This window comes from Heloderma suspectum, chromosome 5 (genome assembly GCF_057233095.1).
Source record: "Heloderma suspectum isolate Gila_16-S chromosome 5, 16-S_ref, whole genome shotgun sequence".
Taxonomy (NCBI): Eukaryota; Metazoa; Chordata; class Lepidosauria; order Squamata; family Helodermatidae; genus Heloderma; species Heloderma suspectum.
This window is the reverse complement of record NC_139462.1, coordinates 48,747,875-48,768,697: the sequence shown is the minus strand read 5'-3', so window position 1 is coordinate 48,768,697 and position 20,823 is coordinate 48,747,875. Positions and strand designations below refer to the sequence as shown.

The 20,823-nt window shown below is 41.6% G+C and overlaps 1 protein-coding gene across 3 annotated transcripts in view; it reads left to right on the top strand.

The window, feature by feature from the left end:
* Positions 1-20,823, top strand: part of ANKRD50 (ankyrin repeat domain 50) — a 70,577-nt gene that overhangs the window by 11,738 nt on the left and 38,016 nt on the right. For 2 of the 3 annotated variants that reach the window (XM_084855989.1, XM_084855988.1), the window contains exon 3: positions 19,831-20,060. In XM_084855989.1, the coding sequence (XP_084712115.1) occupies positions 19,831-20,060 (230 nt within the window). Of the gene's footprint in view, positions 1-18,828; positions 18,960-19,830; positions 20,061-20,823 lie in introns of those variants that run through there. The other variant, XM_084855990.1, reaches the window with a different exon arrangement.

Here is a 20,823-nt window from a genome sequence, read left to right as displayed (position 1 = left end):
TTGCCTTCAGTCTTTCCCAGCATCAGGGTCTTTTCCAGAGAGTTTTCTCTTCGCATTAGGTGGCCAAAATATTGGAGCTTCAGCTTCATTATCTGTCCTTCCAATGAGCACTCAGGGTTGATTTCCTTTAGGATGGACTGATTTCACCTCCTTGCAGTCCAGGGGACTCGTAAGAGTCTTCTCCAGCACCACAGTTCGAAAGCATCAATTCTTCGGTGCTCAGCCTTCCTTATAGTCCAGCTCTCACAGCCATACATTACTACTGGGAAAACCATAGCTTTGATTAGACGGACCTTTGTCAGCAAGGTGATGTCTCTGCTTCTTACTATGCTGTCTAGGTTTGCCATAGCTTTCCTCCCAAGGAGCAAGCGTCTTTTAATTTCATGGCTACAGTCACCGTCTGCGGTGATCTTGGAGCCCAAGAAAATAAAATCTGTCACTGCTTCCATTTCTTCCCCTTCTATATGCCAGGAAGTGATGGGGCCAGATGCCATGATCTTAGTTTTTTTAATGTTGAGTTTCAAACCAGCTTTTGCACTCTCCACTTTCACCCTCAACAAGAGGCTCTTGAGATCCTCTTCGCTTTCTGCCATTAGGGTGGTATCGTCTGCATATCGGAGGTTGTTGATAATTCTCCCAGCAATCTTAATTCCGACCTCTGATTCATCCAACCCGGCATTTCTCATGATGTACTCTGCATATAAGTTAAATAAGCAGGGTGACAATATGCAGCCTTGTCGTACTCCTTTCCCAATTTTGAACCAATCGGTTGTTCCATGTCTGGTTCTGACTGTTGCTTCTTGACCCTCGTACAGGTTTCTCAGGAGACAGGTAAGGTGGTCTGGTACTCCCATCACTTTAAGAATTTGCCACAGTTTGTTGTGATCCACACAATCAAAGGCTTTAGCGTAGTCAATGAAGCAGAAATAGACGTTTTTCTGGAATTCTCTTGCTTTCTCCATGATGCAGCGAATGTTGGCGATTTGATCTCTAGTTCCTCTGCCTCTTCTAAACCCAGCTTGTACTTCTGGTAGTTCTCGGTTCGCATACTGCTGAAGCCTAGCTTGTAGGATTTTGAGCATCACCTTGCTGGCATGTGAAATGAGCGCAATTGTGCGGTAGTTTGAACACTCTTTGGCGTTGCCCTTCTTTGGAATTGGAATGTAAACTGACCTTTTCCAGTCTTGTGGCCACTGTTGAGTGTTCCAGATTTGTTGGCATATTGAATGCAGCACTTTAACAGCATCATCTTTTAGGATTTTAAATAGCTCGGCTGGAATACTGTCATCTCCGCTAGCTTTGTTGTTACTAATGCTTCCTAAGGCCCACTTGACTTCACTCTCTAGGATGTCCAGCTCAAGTTCAGTGACCGCACTATCATGGCTATCAGGGACATTCAGATCTTTCCTGTATAGTTCTTCTGTGTATTCTTGCCACCTCTTCTTAATCTCATCTGCTTCTGTTAGGTCCCTGCCTTCTTTGTCCTTTATCATGCCTGTCTTTGCACAAAACGTTCCCTTGAGATCTCCAGTTTTCTTGAAGAGATCTCTAGTCTTTCCCATTCTATTGTTTTCCTCGATTTCTTTGCATTGTTCATTTAAGAAGGCCTTCTTGTCTCTCCTTGCTATTCTCTGGAACTCTGCATTCAGTTGGGTATATCTTCCCCTTTCTCCCTTGCTTTTCGCTTCCCTTCTTTCGTGAGCTACTTGTAAAGCCTCATCAGACAGCCACTTTGCTTTCTTGCATTTCTTTTTCTTTGGGATGGATTTCGTTGCTGCCTCCTGAACAATGTTACGGACCTCCGTCCATAGTTCCTCAGGCACTCTGTCTATCAGGTCTAATCCCTGAAATCTATTCCTCACCTCCACTGTATATTCATAAGGGATATGATTTAGGTCATACCTGAACGGTTTAGTGGTTTTCCCTATGTTCTTCAATTTCAGCCGAAATTTTTCAAGAAGCAGCTCATGATCTGAGCCACAGTCAGCTGCAGGTCTTGTTTTTACTGACTGTATGGAGCTTCTCCATCTTTGGCTGCAAAGGACATAATCAATCTGATTTCGATATTGACCATCTGGTGACGTCCATGTGTAGAGTCGCCTCTTGTGCTGTTGGAAAAGAGTGTTTGCTATGATCAGCATGTTCTCTTGGCAAAACTCTATTAGCTTTTGTCCTGCTTCATTTTGTACACCAAGGCCATGCCTGCCTGTTATCCCGGTGATTTCTTGACTTCCTACTTTAGCATTCCAATCCCCTATGATGAAGAGGACATCTTTTTTTGGTGTTAGTTCTAGAAGGTGTTGTAGGTCTTCATAGAACCGATCAACCTCAGCTTCTTCGGCCTCAGTGGTTGGGGCATAGACTTGAATTACTGTGATGTTGAATGGTTTGCCTTGGATTCGTACTGAGATCATTCTATTGTTTTTGAGATTGTACCCCAGTACTGCTTTTCCCACCCTTTTGTTGACTATGAGTGCTACTCCATTTCTTCTAAGGGACTCTTGCCCACAATAGTAGATATGATGGTCACCTGAATTAAATTCATCCATGCCTGTCCATTTTAGTTCGCTGATTCCCAAGATGTCGATGTTCAATCTTGCCATCTCATGTTTGACCACCTCCAGCTTACCTTGATTCATTGATCTGACATTCCAGGTTCCTAAACAATATTGTTCTTTACAGCATCGGATTTTCTTTTCACCACCAATCACATCCACAGCTGAGTGTCCTTTCGGGTTTGGCCCAGCCGCTTCACTCTTTCTGGCGCTACTTGGAAATACCCTCTGCTCTTCCCCAGTAGCATATTGGACACCTTCCGACCTGAGGGGCTCATCTTCCGGCATCATCTCTTTTAGCCTTGTGATACGTTCCATGGGGTTTTCTTGGCAAGAATACTGGAGTGGGTTGCCATTTCCTTCTCCAGTGGACCACATTTTGTCAGAACTCTCTGCCATGACCTGTCCGTCTTGGGTGGCCCTGCACGGCATAGCTTATGGCTTCACTGAGTTACGCAAGCCCCTTCGCCACAACAAGGCAGTGATCCATGAAGGGGATGAACTTACAAGATGGAAAATTTTCCACCCCTCATCACTGCTTCTGTCCTTAGCTATAGTACATGAGCAACACCCTCGCCATCTTCCATCCCTGCAGAAAGAGTATTTTTAGCTCAAATCCTATTGCCTCTAATGTTTCCTTTCTGTGAATTCTAGTTGTGAGATCGTAAAGGTGGAAGGGGGTAACAGAGTGACTGTCTCCAATCCCTACTGTGGCACAGACCATTCATCTAGCAGCCCTCCTCTACCTTTTTCTGCATTTGGTCTCTGCAACCCAGATTACAGCATGCAATAAGAGGAGAGTGAGTATATTGAGGAAAGGTGCTTATAGGGAAGATAGCTCAAGATGATTTGTTTGTACAGGTGAGCCAAGCTGCCCACTCCATATGGAGCAAAGGAAGCCACGGCTATTTTGCCAGTCTGATCCGGAGAAATTCCTTGTCTGGTCTCAAACATGGTGATCAGTATCTCCCTATGTGTAAATAAAGCCAATCCACAAAATCATACCAAGAAAAAAATGTGCTTAGGTATGTCTCTGCTACCCAGCATCCTCTGTGCTTATGCAAGGCTGTTTCACATTAAGTAGCAGCAAATTCCTATTCCTCTGTACAAGCAAAGTCCTCTATACAATCACGGGGAAGCTAGAGCCAATGCCAATATCATGGTACACATGCCCATATTATGCACATAGCTGGGAAGCGTGCATGTGTGTATGCATGTTCTTGTTGTTCAGTCGTTAAGTCGTGTCCGACTCTTCGTGACCCCATGGACCATAGCACGCCAGGCCTTCCTGTCCTGCGCTCTCTCCCGAAGTGTGCTCAAGTTCATGTGTATACACCTACAAATGTAATTAAACTCTGCTGCTGCAGAAAAAGTTGGAAAACTCTATTAAATACTCTGCGTGATCTATATGGCATACTGAGATGGGAAATCCTCTTAAGTTTTAGGGACTACTCCCTAGGACAGTGAACATCTGGAGGGCACCAGCTGTGGAAGGCTGCTGTGGGACTTGCTTCTAGCCCTAATGCAGTTTTACTTAAATTTCAGGGTTGGGGTGGTAGATTTTGTTCTCCCCCTCATTTTTTGTCAGGGAGGGAGCTCTTTTCCAGAACAGGTATCTGATGAAAGTTCAGGCAAATAATTGCCTGTTTGCAGTATGTAGGGGTTTCACTTTTGTGACACATCTCATGCAATCCATTCTTGCCTCTTTGCTTTGCATATTTCTCTTTGGCGGTCTCTTTTGGGCCTTTGAGCTTCAAAGGCCATGAAAATTAAATTTTAATAGGCTTCCTCTTTGAATACAGCTGCAACAGTACATCAGATTGGACCATTCCTTACTTTAAAGAACAGCTGTTGACACAGGCTTCCAGAAAATGCAAGCAGTTTCAAGCAGGTAGAAACCAGAGAAAATTAGGCATGCAGTACATCGTGTTCCAAAGTATATTTGTTCAGAACCATGTATCATGGGTTTCAGTGGTGCTTATTCCCCAGTGTGTGTGTAGGATTGTAGTTCAAAATCACTGGAGCATAAGCATTTAGTCAGAGCCCTGATCCTAAGTATGCTTATTTGGCAGCAAATCCCATTGAGTTCAGTGGGACTTAAACATGTTTAGGATTGCAGCCCTATGTTTTGAAATCAAAGTGACTTAAGCGCATCTTAGGCATACCTAAGTGTCTCTGGATTGCATCCCATCACTGCAAGGTTGCAGTGAACTGTTGTCTGTCTTAAAAAAAAAAAAAAAGGAAAGGAAAAAGGAAAGTGTGTGTATAGGTTGCTCCCACTGACTTGCAAGAGTCCATGAACTCTTGAAACTTAGGGCAGCAGTAGAAACCTCCTGGCTGGCATTGCAAATGCTATTCAAGTTTTGAAATTACATTCTTAGAAAGCAAACTTTCATTGGCGCAATCCATCAAATTTAGCTGAACATGAGCATTCATCTCATAGCAACTTACATGGGGCATCCATTCATCTAAGGCTGCAACTGGATGCATGCTTGCTTGGCAAGAGGAGTTACTGAATTCAGTGGGATTTCCAAGTAAACATGCCTATGATTGGACTGTACATCTCATTAAAAAGAATAAAGGCTGTGCAACAGTGGTGCTGTTTGGATTCGTTCTGATGTGTATGCTCTGTTCATAAGGCTGCTTTTAATTTTTATCCTTAACTGGATTTTATTGATTTTACTGGGCTTTATTTTGCATTTAAGTATGTCACCCTGAGAGCTTTGACTATAGGGTGACTTAGAAGATAAATGAATGAGGGGGTTACCCCTTTTCTTCAACGCTACATAAAACACCTCAAATCTTGCATGTCACAGCACTCGAGTCACTTTGGTGGGGCAGCCCTATGTTCAACGTTATTTTTTTTAAATGCTGTTTTTGGTGCATCTCAGTTCTTTGCCATGTAGAGTTCACAATTTCACTGTTAATCAGTGATCATTGTTCCCTAATCAGTGATGTACTTAACATCAAACTTCAGTAGACTATTGTACATAATTATCACCCATAGGGATAAATTAAACCAAACACACAGTTACATTATAACTCAGTAGTAAAAGAAAAAGAGGGATGTTCCCATAAGTTTGCATTACAAGGGTGTGGCAGAGGAATAAAATGTGCCACTGAGAACTGAAATAGTGCAGGTGAAGAACTTACTGATGCTGGAAAGAAAGCTCATATGGGGTAAAAGTATTTATAAAACCAAATGTGCCTCTCTTTTTTTAAATAAAGCATCTATTACTAATAATCTCAGAAGATTGTAACTAGTTAGAATCTTATCTGTCATGTGTACTCTTGAAGGGAAGCTAGAAGTAATGTATCCAAAATGTGTAGCTGTACCTGTCTGCCCTCTTAATGATTAAGTACAAATCTAATCATGGGTGGATTTAAGTAAAGATGCATTCAAATTATTAGGGTGCAGGTTTCAGTCTTTAGATTACTCAACTAAAACTTTGATTAATCAGCGGGGGCCAATTTTAACTGGTTGGGCTGAGAATTAAGTGTACATTTGTTGTTGTTTTTAAGGCTATCTTGATTGATGGTGTGCATTACACATAGAAAATTAAAAAGAGAATGTTAAAGGTGGCCTTTCTTTTTGACAAAGACAAGTAGATCTTTGGCTGCAGTCCTAGACACACTTATCTGGGAGTAGTGGGACTTATTTCTGAATAAGCATGCTAGGGTACTCTTGTTTATTAAATTGTAAGCTATTTCAGGCGTTTAAAATATACATCATAAAGGGATTGGTAATATACAGAACTATTTAAAGTTTACCAATCAGTTGTAGAAATGCTGATGATTAACCAATTAAATACTTTACTGGTTCACATCCCTAATGTACGATGCAGTCCTATGTATATCCACCCAGAATTAAGTCATACTGAATTCAGTGAGGCTTATTCCCAGGTAAATATGTACAGAACGCCTTAAACAAGACTGGGCTGGATTTAAAAAGAAAAGAGGTTAAGAAATTGATCAACTCATGAGAGGGTATGGAAAAGAGTGTTAGCATTATACAAAATGTAAAACATATACGGGCTGGGAGCCAAGTTACCCCTTGGGGGTGCAAGAGCTCTCCCATGCATGTGCGTTTTTTGTTTGCCTGCCTTTCCCCTCCTTCCACTTCCTTGGGATTGGCTCCTGTAGTTCTCTCCTTTAATTTCAGGGCTGGCTTGTTGGGTACACAATGCACAGCTCTTGGTCTATGCGCTGCCATGGAAGGTACACATGGAACCATCACAACATTGGATGAAAACAAAAGGTTAAAAGTTCTCAGGATTTGAAAGGGGGGTGGTAGTGATGCACAGTGGGTCAGGGAATGTGTTCTGTCAGGCATACGTGCCTCAGTTTCCCTCCCTATATTAGGCTCTAGTCTGAAGGGAAGTCGCTTCCCTTTTGCCTGGTGGCAACTTGGCCTGTTAGGGACTTGGACCTGCATAGCGTTCCATTTTCATCCTGTGTTCTCCCCTGCTCTGCTGAAGGAGAGACTGTTGTTGCCGTCAGGCGTTTTTTAATTGTTCCTTACATTATTCTGTTCCTGTGGGAGGGCTTTGTTTAAAAAGACAAAAAACAAAACTTCACATGAACAAAGCAATGTCTTTCTGCAGAGCTAGGAAGCCCCCACAGTATGCAAAACCTTCTACCTTGTCTGTAGGTGTCCCCGTTTCACTTCCCTACTCATCAAAACCAAGTTTGCTATTAGAGGGAATGATGCTTAAAATAAGTGTTGGGGATTATTTGTCAGGAATCTAACTACAGTATTGATAGGTTGCAGACCAACTTTAATACTGCTTGTGTGTTTTTGTTGGGATGCAGGTAGTTCCTTTTGTTTCTGCTTTAAATTTGCAATATCTCCTTTGCATGAATGATGGTCGTAATTCGATTTCACTCTTAATACATTGTAGTGGATCTGCGGCAATAGCCTAGTTTCTTTTGTATGATTTTTGCCATTTCAAAACAACTGAAGCTATTTATGTGGGGGGCAACTCTTTGGAAAAAATCCCAGTAGCTCAGCCTGAGGCGTTAGGAGATGTGGGAGGATGTTGGATTTCCTACCAGGGTATTCTCTATTGTTGTGTAATCATCCTAGATGTTTTAGAGAAACGTGACACTATTTCTCTCACATTGGGACTCTGTAATATTGTCAGTATGTTCCCATAAAAGGTGGGTTTTAGCAAAGTGTTAATGTGCTCCAATTATTTAACAAGTTCAAGACTGATTTACTGCTTATTCATTTGAATAAACAGAATATAGTCCACTCCCCTCTGTCGGTATGTTGACAAATTCCAGAGATGAGACAGCTTTATATTAGTAACAAATGCATTTAGGGTGCACTCCTATGCATGTTTTGACAGAGAAAAGGCCTGCAACTCCCAGCATTCCCTAGCCACCAAAGCTGACTGGGGAATGCTGGGAGCTGTAGGCCTTTTCTCTGTCTAAACATGCATAGGAATGTGCCCTTAGAAGGTTTTCCAAAAATTGTTTTGTTTCTTGGTGCACAAACTCCCTCTCAGCCCACCTCACCAAGCCAGCTACGTTCTGGCGTTGACTCTAAGGTGGAATCTTGGCATTTAATCTATCTGATCAGGACAGAGGTACTCCCTGAGCGTGCGAAATTACTACGTTTCTCAGTGGAAGTAGGAAACTGGGTAAACACACAAACATGAAGTTTTGTGTTGTAGGGCCCTGTTCCTCCTTATACCGAACTTGAACTCAGAGGCTTATGGTCATCCTGTGCAAAGCAGGAGGAGCGGTGGACGTGGACTTTGCATCCTCCTGCCCTGCATTTTTCACTAGATGGGCTCCGAATAGCATTTTATAATTGCATGAGGGGACAGCAGGGATGTGCAGGCCGGCTCTGCCCTCTTTGTCATGTCACAGCCCCCGCTACCCTCCATGCATAGGCGGGCACACATCTGCAGTGCGGAGCTTGCTGTACGTCTGTAGGTTCTCTGCATGATTTAGAACTTGGATAGTGCCTTTGGCTTTCATGTCATGAGAATATTTCCCATCATCCATTGCTTGGATTGACATAAACAACTTAGTTAGAGCACAATCCAGTGAAAGTTAAGTGAGCTTAACTTCCATGGATGTTGGTAGTCTATTAGTGTGCTTGACTTGCTCTGGATTGTGCCCATAACCAGTATTCTGGGGCTTTGGAGGAACTTCTTGCACTAAATAACTAGTAGGACCTCTGGTATAGATTGCCACATAAAATATGTGATGGTAGTAGCACAAGTGGGACAGTGCTATTTAAAAGTCTCTTTTGCAGACCTGATATATATAAGAGGCTGAAGTCATAAATTGTGGAATAGATTTAGTTAATAGTGTTGTTGTGATTTATGCTACTTTTGAAGCTGGGCTGAGTCATTTTTTTAACAGCCTACTACTTAATAGATGAGAAAGGGGTTGGGAGAAGAAGGATAAATGGCAGAAAGAATCAATTTGTTTAGGGGTGAAGATGACAAGCTGAAATGTACTTGTACATAATTTCAGAAACCTATAGAACAGGGGTTGGGCAAATTGTGACCCTTCAGATGTTTTGGCCTATAACTCCCATCAGCCCTAATCAGCATAACCAATGGTGTGGGATTATGGAGTTGCAGGGCAAAACTTCTGAAAAGCCACAAGTTGCCGAACCCTGCTGTAGAATATTCAGAAATTAAAATTTAGAATGAGGGATGGGGGGAGACACAGCAATATACAGTCATGCCAAGTTTATAGGTTGTATCCTAAACTGGGATTCCTGGCTTAATAAACCAGTGTGGTACATCTAGTCTGTTCTCTCCCCAGGAAGGGGATAGCTTTGTGTTACATCCAAACCTGGTATTACGGTTTGTTGTGCACAAACAAGACAGAATTTGTAAGCAAGCTTTAAATCAGGGTTGGTGGTTGGCTTACAAATCCTAGCTCATTTGTGTGCAAGAAGCCATAATTCTGTGTTCAGACATAATGCAAAGCTATCCCCTTCCTGGTTTGTTTACCTATGTGCAAGAAGGGAGAAGCAAAGCAGGAGTCAACAGGCTGTGCACACCAGAGTGCTGCTCGTTCACATTGTGAATTCCTGGCTTAACGTTATGTATGCATGCAGCCAGAGTGAGAAAGAGCTGCTTAATTTTTCCTTTGTCAAAAATAAAATTATAGATTTATTTGCTGTCATAAAAACAATGCTGATTGTCAGATTTCTATAGGAAAAAGGGTACAAAATGACTGTTCAATGTGACCTCAGAACCTAAACTCGTCCCTTCTTGAACCTTGCCTTCAGAGCATCGTCAAGATGTACATCCTTTCACCTGAGTAGTTCCATACAGAAGTAATCTAAAAGACAACACAAAGTTGTGATCAGCATCAAACAGCAGAAGACCTATGGATGCTATTGTAACTTTGCTAGAAGTTGCCAGGAACAGACAGGAATACAGTACTGGAAAAACATCTCATTCATGTTCATTACTAAGGTTAGAGCTCCATTCTGACATTATGGAAGTTGTGGAAAAACAGGGTAAGCATGAGAGAAATTGCTGAATTATATGGTTCGTTTGGGGGTGAGCACTGTAACCAATATAATTGTAATCGATGTTAAGTCTATTCAGTTAAACTGGAAAAGGGCCAGTGGCTGTTCAGGTTATCACACAGGAGTCTTTCCCAGCCCTACCTGGAGATTCCATGGATTGGATGTGGGACCTTTACCATGCAAATCATATACTCTGCCAAGTTATGGCTCTTCTAACCTAGGCTGAGACCTGGGTTCAAATCCCTACTCAGCCACAGAACGTACTTGGGTGACCTTGGGCCAGTCATAATTCCTTTGCCTAACCTATTTTACAGGCTTGTTGTGAGGATAAAGGGGTTAGGGGAGCCATGTATGCTGTCCTAAACTCCTCTTTGCAAAGATGGAATTAAAATAAATATAATGCATAGAAATCTTAACATTTCATGATCTCAGAAATTTTTCATCTGTAATCTCCCTTTTTAATGTGGTTGCAATATTTACTGCAGATTTTTGTTTCTGACCTTACTGTGTATGAGCAAGTTCAAAAGGTGGATCTTTTCCATAGCATGATTTTTTCCTACTAAATGCATCCATTAGGAGAAATGGAAATTGCCACCATACATGGTAGTGCTACAAACTACTTTAGATATAAATCAAGATGGTATAGAGAGGGATATTTGCTTGATTTAGGGTATGTTATGACCTAGAGAAGGAGCTTGTGAGTAGAAGAGAACAAATAAGGGGGAAAGCTTGATTTTAGAGTGCATGTTACCATAAATGGAGAATGTTATCTTTGCTGCAATTTTACAATCTTTAGAGCATGTCAAAATAGAGTTTATTTCTAGATTAGTACTGACTGTTTTAGTATAGATTACAGGCCTTTGGAAACTTGGAGGACCTGCCTTAACATATTAATTATCTGTAAAATAATGAAACAAAGATAGCTATGTCTAAAGCAGACTGTGGCTAAAGTAGATTTATATAAAGATATAGTAACACAAAAAAGTAGACACTGAAATTCCATAGTAATTCTTACTGTGTTAGTGTCAAAGTATGACCTACAAGAGGATACAGTGATCCATTTGAACTTAGTACCTTAACTATATTAACTATGGGCATTGAAATGGAAGGTGAAATTTGGTCCTGATAAATGCAGAGTGTTGTTCTGTGTGTGAGAGAGAGCAAGAGAGTGAGAGAAAGAGGTGCCTTCAGAACCTTTAGGTTCTATGCTCAAGAACATAGGCTGTGTCTTTCAGTGTAGTTCTGCAGTCAAGAAGGCAGTGCAAAAAGTCACAGGTTATAAGAAAAGAGATGTGTGTCTTTAGAATTTAAAATTCATTCTGCTTGTCTACTCTTAAGCAATATAATGGAACTGGAAAAGATAGGCTAAGGGCTGCAGTCCTGTGATCCTTGGGAGACCATCCTAGGGGCCATGGGATATTTTGGATCTCCCCCTCCAAGGGCAGAAAGAGAGGTCTGACCTCTGAGGAGGAGATATGATCTCACAAAACTTCTCCTAGACGTTCCAGAAACTTCCACAGCACTTGTCTCTCCGATGGTGGTAGAGGCAAAAAGGGGGCTTTCCATGGACATGTTGGGGGAAGATCATGCCCATTCTTCTGACATGCCCATGGAACTGGGGGAAATGTATGGCAACCTTGGAACTGACATATATAATTTCCTTCCCATTGCAGCCTATGGGAAAGAAACCATTAAAGTAACAGGGAGAAGAAGGGTAGAAAAGCTTCTCAGTCTCTTCTGCCCTGCCAGCAGGACCCTGCAGGGCTTTGGATAAGGCAGTTCCTCTTCCTTTGTACCTCCCCGCCCCCACAAGTAGGGTTGCTGTCCCACAGTTCAGGAAAGTATTAGAAGGTTGCACCTTAAAAAGACCTAGAACTCTTCATCTTAGCATACCAAGATCGTATTTGAGTCATCTTTAGTATATTTGGCAGAAAGGCAATTTTCATCAAGAATATTAATAGTAAGCATACAGAATAGACTACTAGCTAAGATTTGTAAGCACTTACTTTGGGGCAAACATGCTGTATATGAGTACTAAATAGCTAATGTTGTACCAACCCGTTCAAGAAAGGAAATAAAAACTCAGTTAATCATAAACTCATAAGCCTAAATTTGCTGTATGTAAGGCAAGAGGACAAATATTAAAGGAAAAATTATTCAAGATATTATGTATGTATATATTTAAGGTCTTTCTATATGGTCTTTCTGAAACCCACCAAGTCAATGTACAAAAAAGAACACAATAACCAGATAAAAACATAATAAAACAATAAAAGCAACATTAAAAACCATTAAAAAATTAAAAGTCAAGTTAAAAAGATATGTCTTGATCCCCTTCCTGAATGCAGAGAGCGTGTTCCAGAGTTTGGGAGTAGCCCAGGAGAAAAACCTTTCCCACGTGACTGGCAAGCAGACCTCTTCAAGAAGGGATGTCTTCAAAAGAGGCTTCTGATCTTAACTGAGCAGGTTCATATGGAGACAGGTGGTCCCTCAGATAGGTAGGCCCTAAGCCATTTAGACCTTTAAAGGAAATATCTTGAATTGTGGCCAAGGGGAAATTGACACCCAGTGGAGAACATTCAGTATTGGATTGATGTGATCATGATACCATGCATCAGCTAGCAGCATAGCTGCCAGGTTTTGCCCCAGTTGAAGCTTTCAGATGCTCTTCAAGGGTAGTCCCACGTAATGTGCATTGCAATAGTCTAATTGTGATGTAACCAAGCCATGGATAATGGTTGCCAGATTGGGCAGACTCAGGAACAGTGGCATACTAAATGTAATTGTACAAACTCACTCGTAACCTCTGCTGAAGGGCCAGGGACAATGTAGGATCAATGAGCACTACCAAGCTTCTTCCAAGATATGGAAGAATATTACCGAAGTAAGGCAGCATGTATTCATCCCAGTCCTACAACTGATTTTTTGAACTGAGAAAATGCAATAGATTAGCCCATTTGAAGTTCAGTTAAAGAGTAATGCAAAAGGAGTAAATAACTAGCTAAAGGGAAGATGAAGAAATTTGTGACATTCCTCTAGTTATCAGTCCTTAAACCTGTTTTATTATTTTTCATTATTTTAATTTAATTCTGCGGATAGTCGGAGGATGCTGATGAAATCTGCAGATGAGATTGTAAAGAGTCATTGTTAATATAAAGAGACACTGGAAAATTATGCAGGATGAATGAGGTGACTTCATGAAATTGAGTAACAGAAGTGGAATGTAATTCAGTAGTAGCCAGTGTAAGGTCATGTATTTGGGGGGCTAAAACATTTGCCATCCGGTTTTCCAGTAGTGAATAAATGAGACTAAAAAAGCAATCTAGGGATCCTGGTGAATTGCAAGGTGACTGAACCATCAATTTGTTGTAGCTGCAGAGGAAGCAAAGGATGTTAGATGGGGCATTTTTAGTACGGATAAGGAATTCCAAAGAAAAACTACGAAGGAATGCAAAACTATCAAGGGATAGTTCCTTTGTGGTCTCATGCATCCTCTCTTCAGTTGCAAGTACTAGTTCCATGCAGGTTGTGTTAAGGTGGACATTGTATCGAAGTGCAGAGAGGTACCATTGTCTTTACTGGAGCAAAAATACCCATTCTATTCACCAATATTGTTACATTAAACTTATTATAAAGAATTATTGTATCTTTGGAAGCTTTTCCAGGTAGAAGCCATTCTCTGCAGCTTGCTTTTATATCTATCAAGGGAAATGTTTTCATTGCTATGGAAGTGCATCCTCTTTATCATATGAAATTCTTTTCAGATTTATCAAGCCTATTCCTTGTGATACAGATTCACAAAAGGAAATAAGAGATGCAGAAGCAACTACAAAGCTTAAGAATCCTAATGTTCAGTGGCTGACTCTGTAAGCTCATCATGATATCTTCGCAAGAGATTTTTTGTCAGCACTGAGATGAATGGTAGATTCAGGTAAATTCAGAAGCGGGATAGGGAGATGCAGTTGTGCAGTTCAAGGTCAGTTTTCCTGGACTTCTGGATCAGTATTAGAAATCCTAAGTTAGTATTTGGGCAGGACAATCCTACAGTTCAGCCATGGTGGCTGCCATCATGCTGGAGTTTACACCAATATGACCAGTTAGGATCCTGTGCTGTCAGCAGCAAAGACAAAAGCAGGTGTGAAGGACTAGCTCAGTGGTACACCACAAGTTTTGCATGCACAAGGTTCAATCCCTGGCATCTCCACTGAGGTTGGGAAAGGCCCTGGTCTGAAGACTTGGAGAGCTGTTGCCAGTCAAAAACAGTACAGAGTAGGCATACTGAGCTAGATGACTCAGTATATAGTAGTTTCCTATCTACCAATAGCAGTGGGGCCTGGGGAGGCAACATAGCAACAAGGGCTATTCTTAAGTCCCTAGTAACTCCATTGCCCCCAACCAAACAACATCATTGAAAACATCTGCATAAAGCAGCCATTTTATTTATCCCCAAATGCCCCTGAGAATGACGCTGATCTCACAGAGTTGTTTGCATGAGCATTCTGGCCCATGGAATATGGCAGAGAGGCTACAAGGAGCCTTGCAACTGCTATGACAGAGACAGCATTTTTTTTTAAGTGTAAAAGGAGTGGGAGACCCTTGACTGCCTCAGCTAAACTAACCCAAACTTTTCCCCTGTAAATGTGGGAAGCATTTGCTCCCCCCCACCGCAATCTTTTTAGCCATTTTCTTTTTTCTCCTTACCCACTCCCTGAAATGCCAAAATAAGCTGAGCCAAAATGTTTGGCCCAGATCTAGTTTGCACAACAGCGTGCCCTTTCACCAAAGTGCCAGCTTATCAACCTCTGGAGCAGTGTTTTTCAGCCATATGTTGTTTGGACTGCAACTCCCATCACCCCTGGCCATTGTCCGTGGTTGTTGGGGATGATGGGAGCTGTATGTAGTCCAGAAACATACAGTCCGGAAACAACATACAGTCTGGAAACTTCAGCTAATCCAAAATAGAGCAGCAAGATTGTTAACAGGAACTGGCCAACAAGATCACGTTATTCCAGTACTTTTCCAGCTGCACTGGCTGCCAGTCCATTTCGAGGCCCGATTCAAAGTGCTGGTATTAACATTCAAAGCCCTAAATGGCTTGCAGCCAGATTATCTGAAGGATCGCCTCCTCCCATATGTGCCTGTCTGGACCCTAAGATCATCCTCAGGAGCCCTTCTCCGGGAGCCCCCGCCAAAGGAAGTGAGCCGGGTGGCTACCAGAAAGGGCCTTTTCTGTTGTGGCACTGCGGCTATGGAATGAGTTCCCTAGTGAGGTTCGCCTCACACCTACATTGTACTACTTCCAAGTGAAGACCTTTTTACTTTCCCAGTATTTTAGCATTCTAGCTTCTTAATCTTTTAGCTCTGGTGTTTTAAATCTGTATTTTAAATCTCTGCATTGCTACTAGGTTTTATTCTGGTTGTACTGTTATATTGTGGTTTTAAGCTTTCATATTTTATATTGTTTTATGCTGTACTCTGTGGTTTTAATTTTTGTGAACCACCCAGAGAGCTTGGGCTATTGGGCGGTATAGAAATAAATAAAATAAACAACATCTGGCTACCGAAGTTGAGAATCGCTGCAGTGTAGACATAGGGGTGAAGTGATGTGGCCACATACCATGGGCCGAGATACGTAAGATTTTGTGTTCTCCAGCTTTGGCTTATCTATACTGCCGGTTTTCTTTGATCCTCTATTGAGCTGCGGTGCTTGGAGAAAGTTTTCAGGTTCTCTGCCTTCATTGGGAGTGTTTTTAAGTTGTGCTGCCTTTTTGCAGATGTAATGTTACACTAGAGTCAAAGGTGGCGCCAACCTCTAATTGAGGATTCAGACAAAGTCTTCCTACTCCACCCCCACCACATATCAGACACCACACACTTTTGCCTCTTGCACTAGCTGTGTCACCAGCCTAGCCACATAATAGTAGAGCTGCGCTGACTTAAATCCTATCTGCCAGTGCAAGAACACTTAGTACTGATCCTGTCCATACTATTCAGTTTAAACCTCCCCTCCCTGCTGACTGAGATGGGGTGGGAAGGCTAAAGCCTCTCCCACACCCCAGCGATACCCTCTGAGATCACTGTTTCAACAATGGCGGATGGGGAGGCTTGAACGTCACCCCTCCCTGGTGATCCCCTCCAAGACAGCAGGTTTCCTGTTGCTATTCGTGATGGGGAAACCGTGATCTCTACAGTGCCAGGGTTATTGGGGGTGGGGAGTTTAAAACTTCCCCCACTCCCCAGTGATTCCCGCCATTATCCCTGAGTAGGGGGAGGCTCCAGCCTCTTCCACCTCCCCAGTGACCTTGATTGGGCTTGCTGTCCTGGTTCTCCTGGCTGCACTGTGGGGAGGAGTGGGTATGGCTCACTCTGTAAGGGGGAGAGGGTTCATTTGCTTCTCTGAAGGGACCGTGCATGTTGGGGCACCAGGCTGGCTGGCGCTTTACCCTTGGTGCAGACCTTTTCCCAGAAAGTCTTGGAGGGTGGATTCTCAGGTCCTTGCAAAGATTAGTCTTTGCAGATTTTTACTGTCATGAATGTTTAAGGGTGGCCTATTTTAAGAGCAGCTGATTAGCGTAAAGAGGTGTTGTTGCTACTGAAGGGAGGCGTGAAGAGTAGCCATGAGTATTTGGAGCCAACTTCTATGGGAAGAATAGTTGAGTTAGATGTCAATGTCAATTACAACCATAGACAGTTAAACAACACCACTAAAATGTCAATTATAACCACAGACAGTTAAACAACACCACTCAACTGACATATTAAACCAATACCATCATATGCCATCAAATGCCTGGGATAATAGAGGAAAGTTTTCACCTGGCACCAAAAAGATGACAATATTGGTGTCAGGCAGGCCTTGCTGTGGGGAGAGCATTCCATAATGGGGGGGGGGGCAGGGACACCACTCAAAAGACCCTCTCCCCTCGTGCCATCCTCTGAACCATCTTCAGAGGAGGCATTTTGAGGATGGCTTCAGATATTGATCACAGGTATGGATAGGTTCATATCAAGAGAGTGAGCCAGTGTTATGTGGAGATGCAGAGACACCAGATGCTCTCTGCCTTTGTTCCATTCATTGTCACTATACAAATTGTTTTCCCACTTTAACATATACTTTGGTTTGATGGTGTATTGTTCCTATCTTATTCTACAGGATGATCATGATTATTTTCAAACGCCTAACCTTCAGGATGACTGCTACCTCTTTTGGGATACAAACCATTTGGGTAATGCAAAGATGGGGAGTCACAATTTATTCTGCTTTGAAACCAAGTTGGCATTTTTTGAAAACAACGGGATTATTTTCTAGGCAGGATTTTTTCATTGCAGGAACATTTTGCCTTATTGAACTATCTGCGGAATAAGTTTGAGGTCATAATGCAGTTGGAAGTTGGAAAATGGCTTCCTAGATGCACTTAAGCAGTGACCTAAATGGTCTGCTTTATCGTGCGATTCCTCTTGTTGTAATGCGTAATGCATAATGCTCTAACCTTGGGGAATTGATGATAGCTGTATGCATTGTAATGACATTCACTTTTTCAGATGGAATTTAATTTGTGTTTTAAAACCTAAGTGAAAATATACTGATAGTGTGTGTGTGTGTGTGTGTGTGTGTGTTTGTGTTGGAGGGGGAATAGCAACACTGCTCCAAATGTGAACTGTGGCCATCTTTCATAGACCATTTTTGACAGCTTGAGACTACTTTAGAATTGCAGACTCCTTGAAATACTATGAAATCTGTACAGTAACTTGTTATATTTTCTTATTTAATATCCATCTGTGAACTTTCAATCACTTAAAGGAAATTAAGAATTACTTCTGTGATCAGTTGATCCTGAATAGGAACACAGTGAAATGTGAAAACTGGTTTCATACAGAAAATGTAAAAGCCAATGCAAGAAATGATAAACGGTTGCTAATATAAAATGATGCATCAGAAGTGGATCGAGTCTTTCACTCATCTGGTCAGTCAGTGGGGCTTCATTACTGGAAGTGGTTGGTGAATCACTTCCTTGGTATGTCATGAATGCAAGTTATGTTGAAGATTTTTTTCTGTTAATAATATAGTACTACAACCTTATTCATCCCAATAGCTATGTTGAATAATCACAAGTTTAGATAATCGGTAATTAAAAAAATTACTAGCTTGCTATGATGTACTGTCGCATAGTAAGAGAGAGTGAATTTACATTAGTAGGAACTTTGGATAGTGAAGGAATATTGTATTTAATAAATTTACAGTGCAATCCTATGCATATTTATTTAGCAGTAAGTCCCACTGAGTTCAATGTGACTTACTAGAATATAAAAGTATGTTTAGGATTGCAGGCTGAAGCTCAAATTATGCACTGGATGTTCAGGCTCTGAATTATTTGTATTTATTTTTTCAGATCTGACTTGTATCTTTCTATAGTTTTGCACCTTTATAATTGCAAACCTCTAATATTCAAAGGGTTTTATCCAGAGTTATTGTTGTGAGACATTTTATCTTGGGATAAAATGCCTACGTATTATTAGGCAGAGTTATATTCCACTTAGTGCATTTAAAAAATATCTCTAGGTGGTTTACAAAGAAAGATTAAAATACATTTTTAAAAGAATACAATATGTAAAGAATTGCAGAAGAATAACTGGTTACTTGGGTTATTGAAGTGACTCTGGTTTTGGCCGGTTTCTCCCTGCTGCTCCCCTACCAATAGAATTGTGAGCTCTACCAGTAGAAAGAATCATGTGACTGTTCTTGGTGAAAGATAGTCTCTCCATTTTTCTGTCGTTCGTAGCTCTGACGCTACACTCACAAGGGGCAACTTGAGTTAAAATACTAGAGCCCATGAAGCTGAGTGGCTGGAGTAGCATGATTCTGTGGATTCTGTGTCTGTTGGTACATATGGGTGTTGGTACGTATTCCCAAACTGGTGTGTGTGTATCTGTGAGAGGGGTGACCCATTTCCTAGAGGAAATGTCAGAGTAGTTATATCTGTTGCCACCAGTTGGAGTGTGTGTGGGGGGGGCAGCAAATGGGCATGCCTGAGCTGTGTAGGCTGTCCTACAACACCTGCTAACTATACTGTAGATAATTGTGTATCGTACAATGAAAGTGAGGTGACTCATCTTCATCTCACTGCAGCCTTGGGCTTACTACTTACAGGAGTAAACAAACCGTATACTCAAATGGATTCAGCGGTTGATATTTCAGGATACTGGATCATATAAACAGGCTCTTTAAGGTTTTCCATTATCTCATAATGGGAACACCCAGCATTAACGTCTCATGCACAAGGCTGAGGAAATGTATGAGAGTAGCTCAAGAGCTCAATAGGGCTTCCAATAGGGCTTGTGCTGGAAGAGTTTCCAGAGGATTGCTATGAATTGTATGAGATCTGTAAAGTTGTTACTGGAATTTAGCTCGGACTGCATATCATACTGAAGATGCCTCTGTTCAAACTTCAGTACATTCTGATGTGCATATCTAACTCTTTCTTAAATTTGGGCTTCTCTTTTTACTGCTGTGTATAAGCATGATGCATATGTGCATGTAGTAATTTGTTTTGCACATTTAAAGTCCCCCATCAAATGTTAAAGTGGCTGAAACAATATCAGGAAAAGAATTCCTTGTCAGTCTCTATTTTTGTGTATCAAGCAAGCACCACTTTGTCAGTGTATGTGCAAACTTCATTCTGGGGCTGGTAATTCTAAATAGACTATAATTCCAAATTGTGTGTGTGTGTATATAATTCTTCTCTCTTTCCTTTTTTTTTTTTGCTATAGGTGCATTCTGCTCCCCCTTTTGGGAACCAACCCCCTGCAGCAAAGTCTCTTCCTCCTCGTAGATTCAGTAGATGAGGGTTGTAACATTGCAGAAGGTGACCAGACCTCTACAGCCTTATCTGGAACTATAGCCGAACTTCTTGCTAGCCACTATGAATTTTTTCCTCCATGGTTGCTGCTCCTGTGCTCTGCCCGGAAGCAGAGCAAAGCTGTTACAAAAATGTTTACAGGTGAGTACAAATCACAATGAAATTTTAGCTGATCATTCACTTTTGGATGTTCATGTGACAAATCCCAAAGTACCTTTCTTGAAAGTTAAGCAAGGTTTAAATAAACCTTTATTTCTTTCGAGAATCTCCATTTTCCTAGTGCATTTATCCAGGTGATGACAGTTACAGATGACAGTATATAGATAACTGCTGCATTATCTTAGGGAAGATATATATCTATGATAAGGATACTGATGTCTTATATGGTGTTTATTATGCTGTCGTTTCCCAGTGGCTTTGAAAGGGTGTGTATGTCTGGTCTACAGTGAAGACTTAAATCCCCTACACCTGCCTTCCCCAACCTGGCTGCCTTCCAGATGTGTTGGATTCCCATCATCCCCAGCACATTGGGGGGGGGGGGGAAGGCTGCATTTTTTCTTTAAAAAAGTTACCAGTGTTTGTTGTGAGTTTTTTTAACTTAAAACTCTAGATTTGCCACCTTGTTTTCTGGGAGTGGAGGTTACATTTTGCAAGCTCATTGTATGGGTGTAGCTGTATTTGATCCTGAGAGTATGCTGTTGGCAAAGACTATCGGAAATCTTCTACAACTTGTTGATCCAGTCTTTGCTGAATTGTGAGCTCATTTTATCATTCCGCTGCTATTGTTCTTGGGATTTTTCTTAAATATAGAGAAGCATAAAGCCTGGATTCCCAAGCCTTCTCATGTTAAGGCAATGACTTGAATAAAGCTGCAGTTATAGTAGTGCTACATCAGTACAGCAGG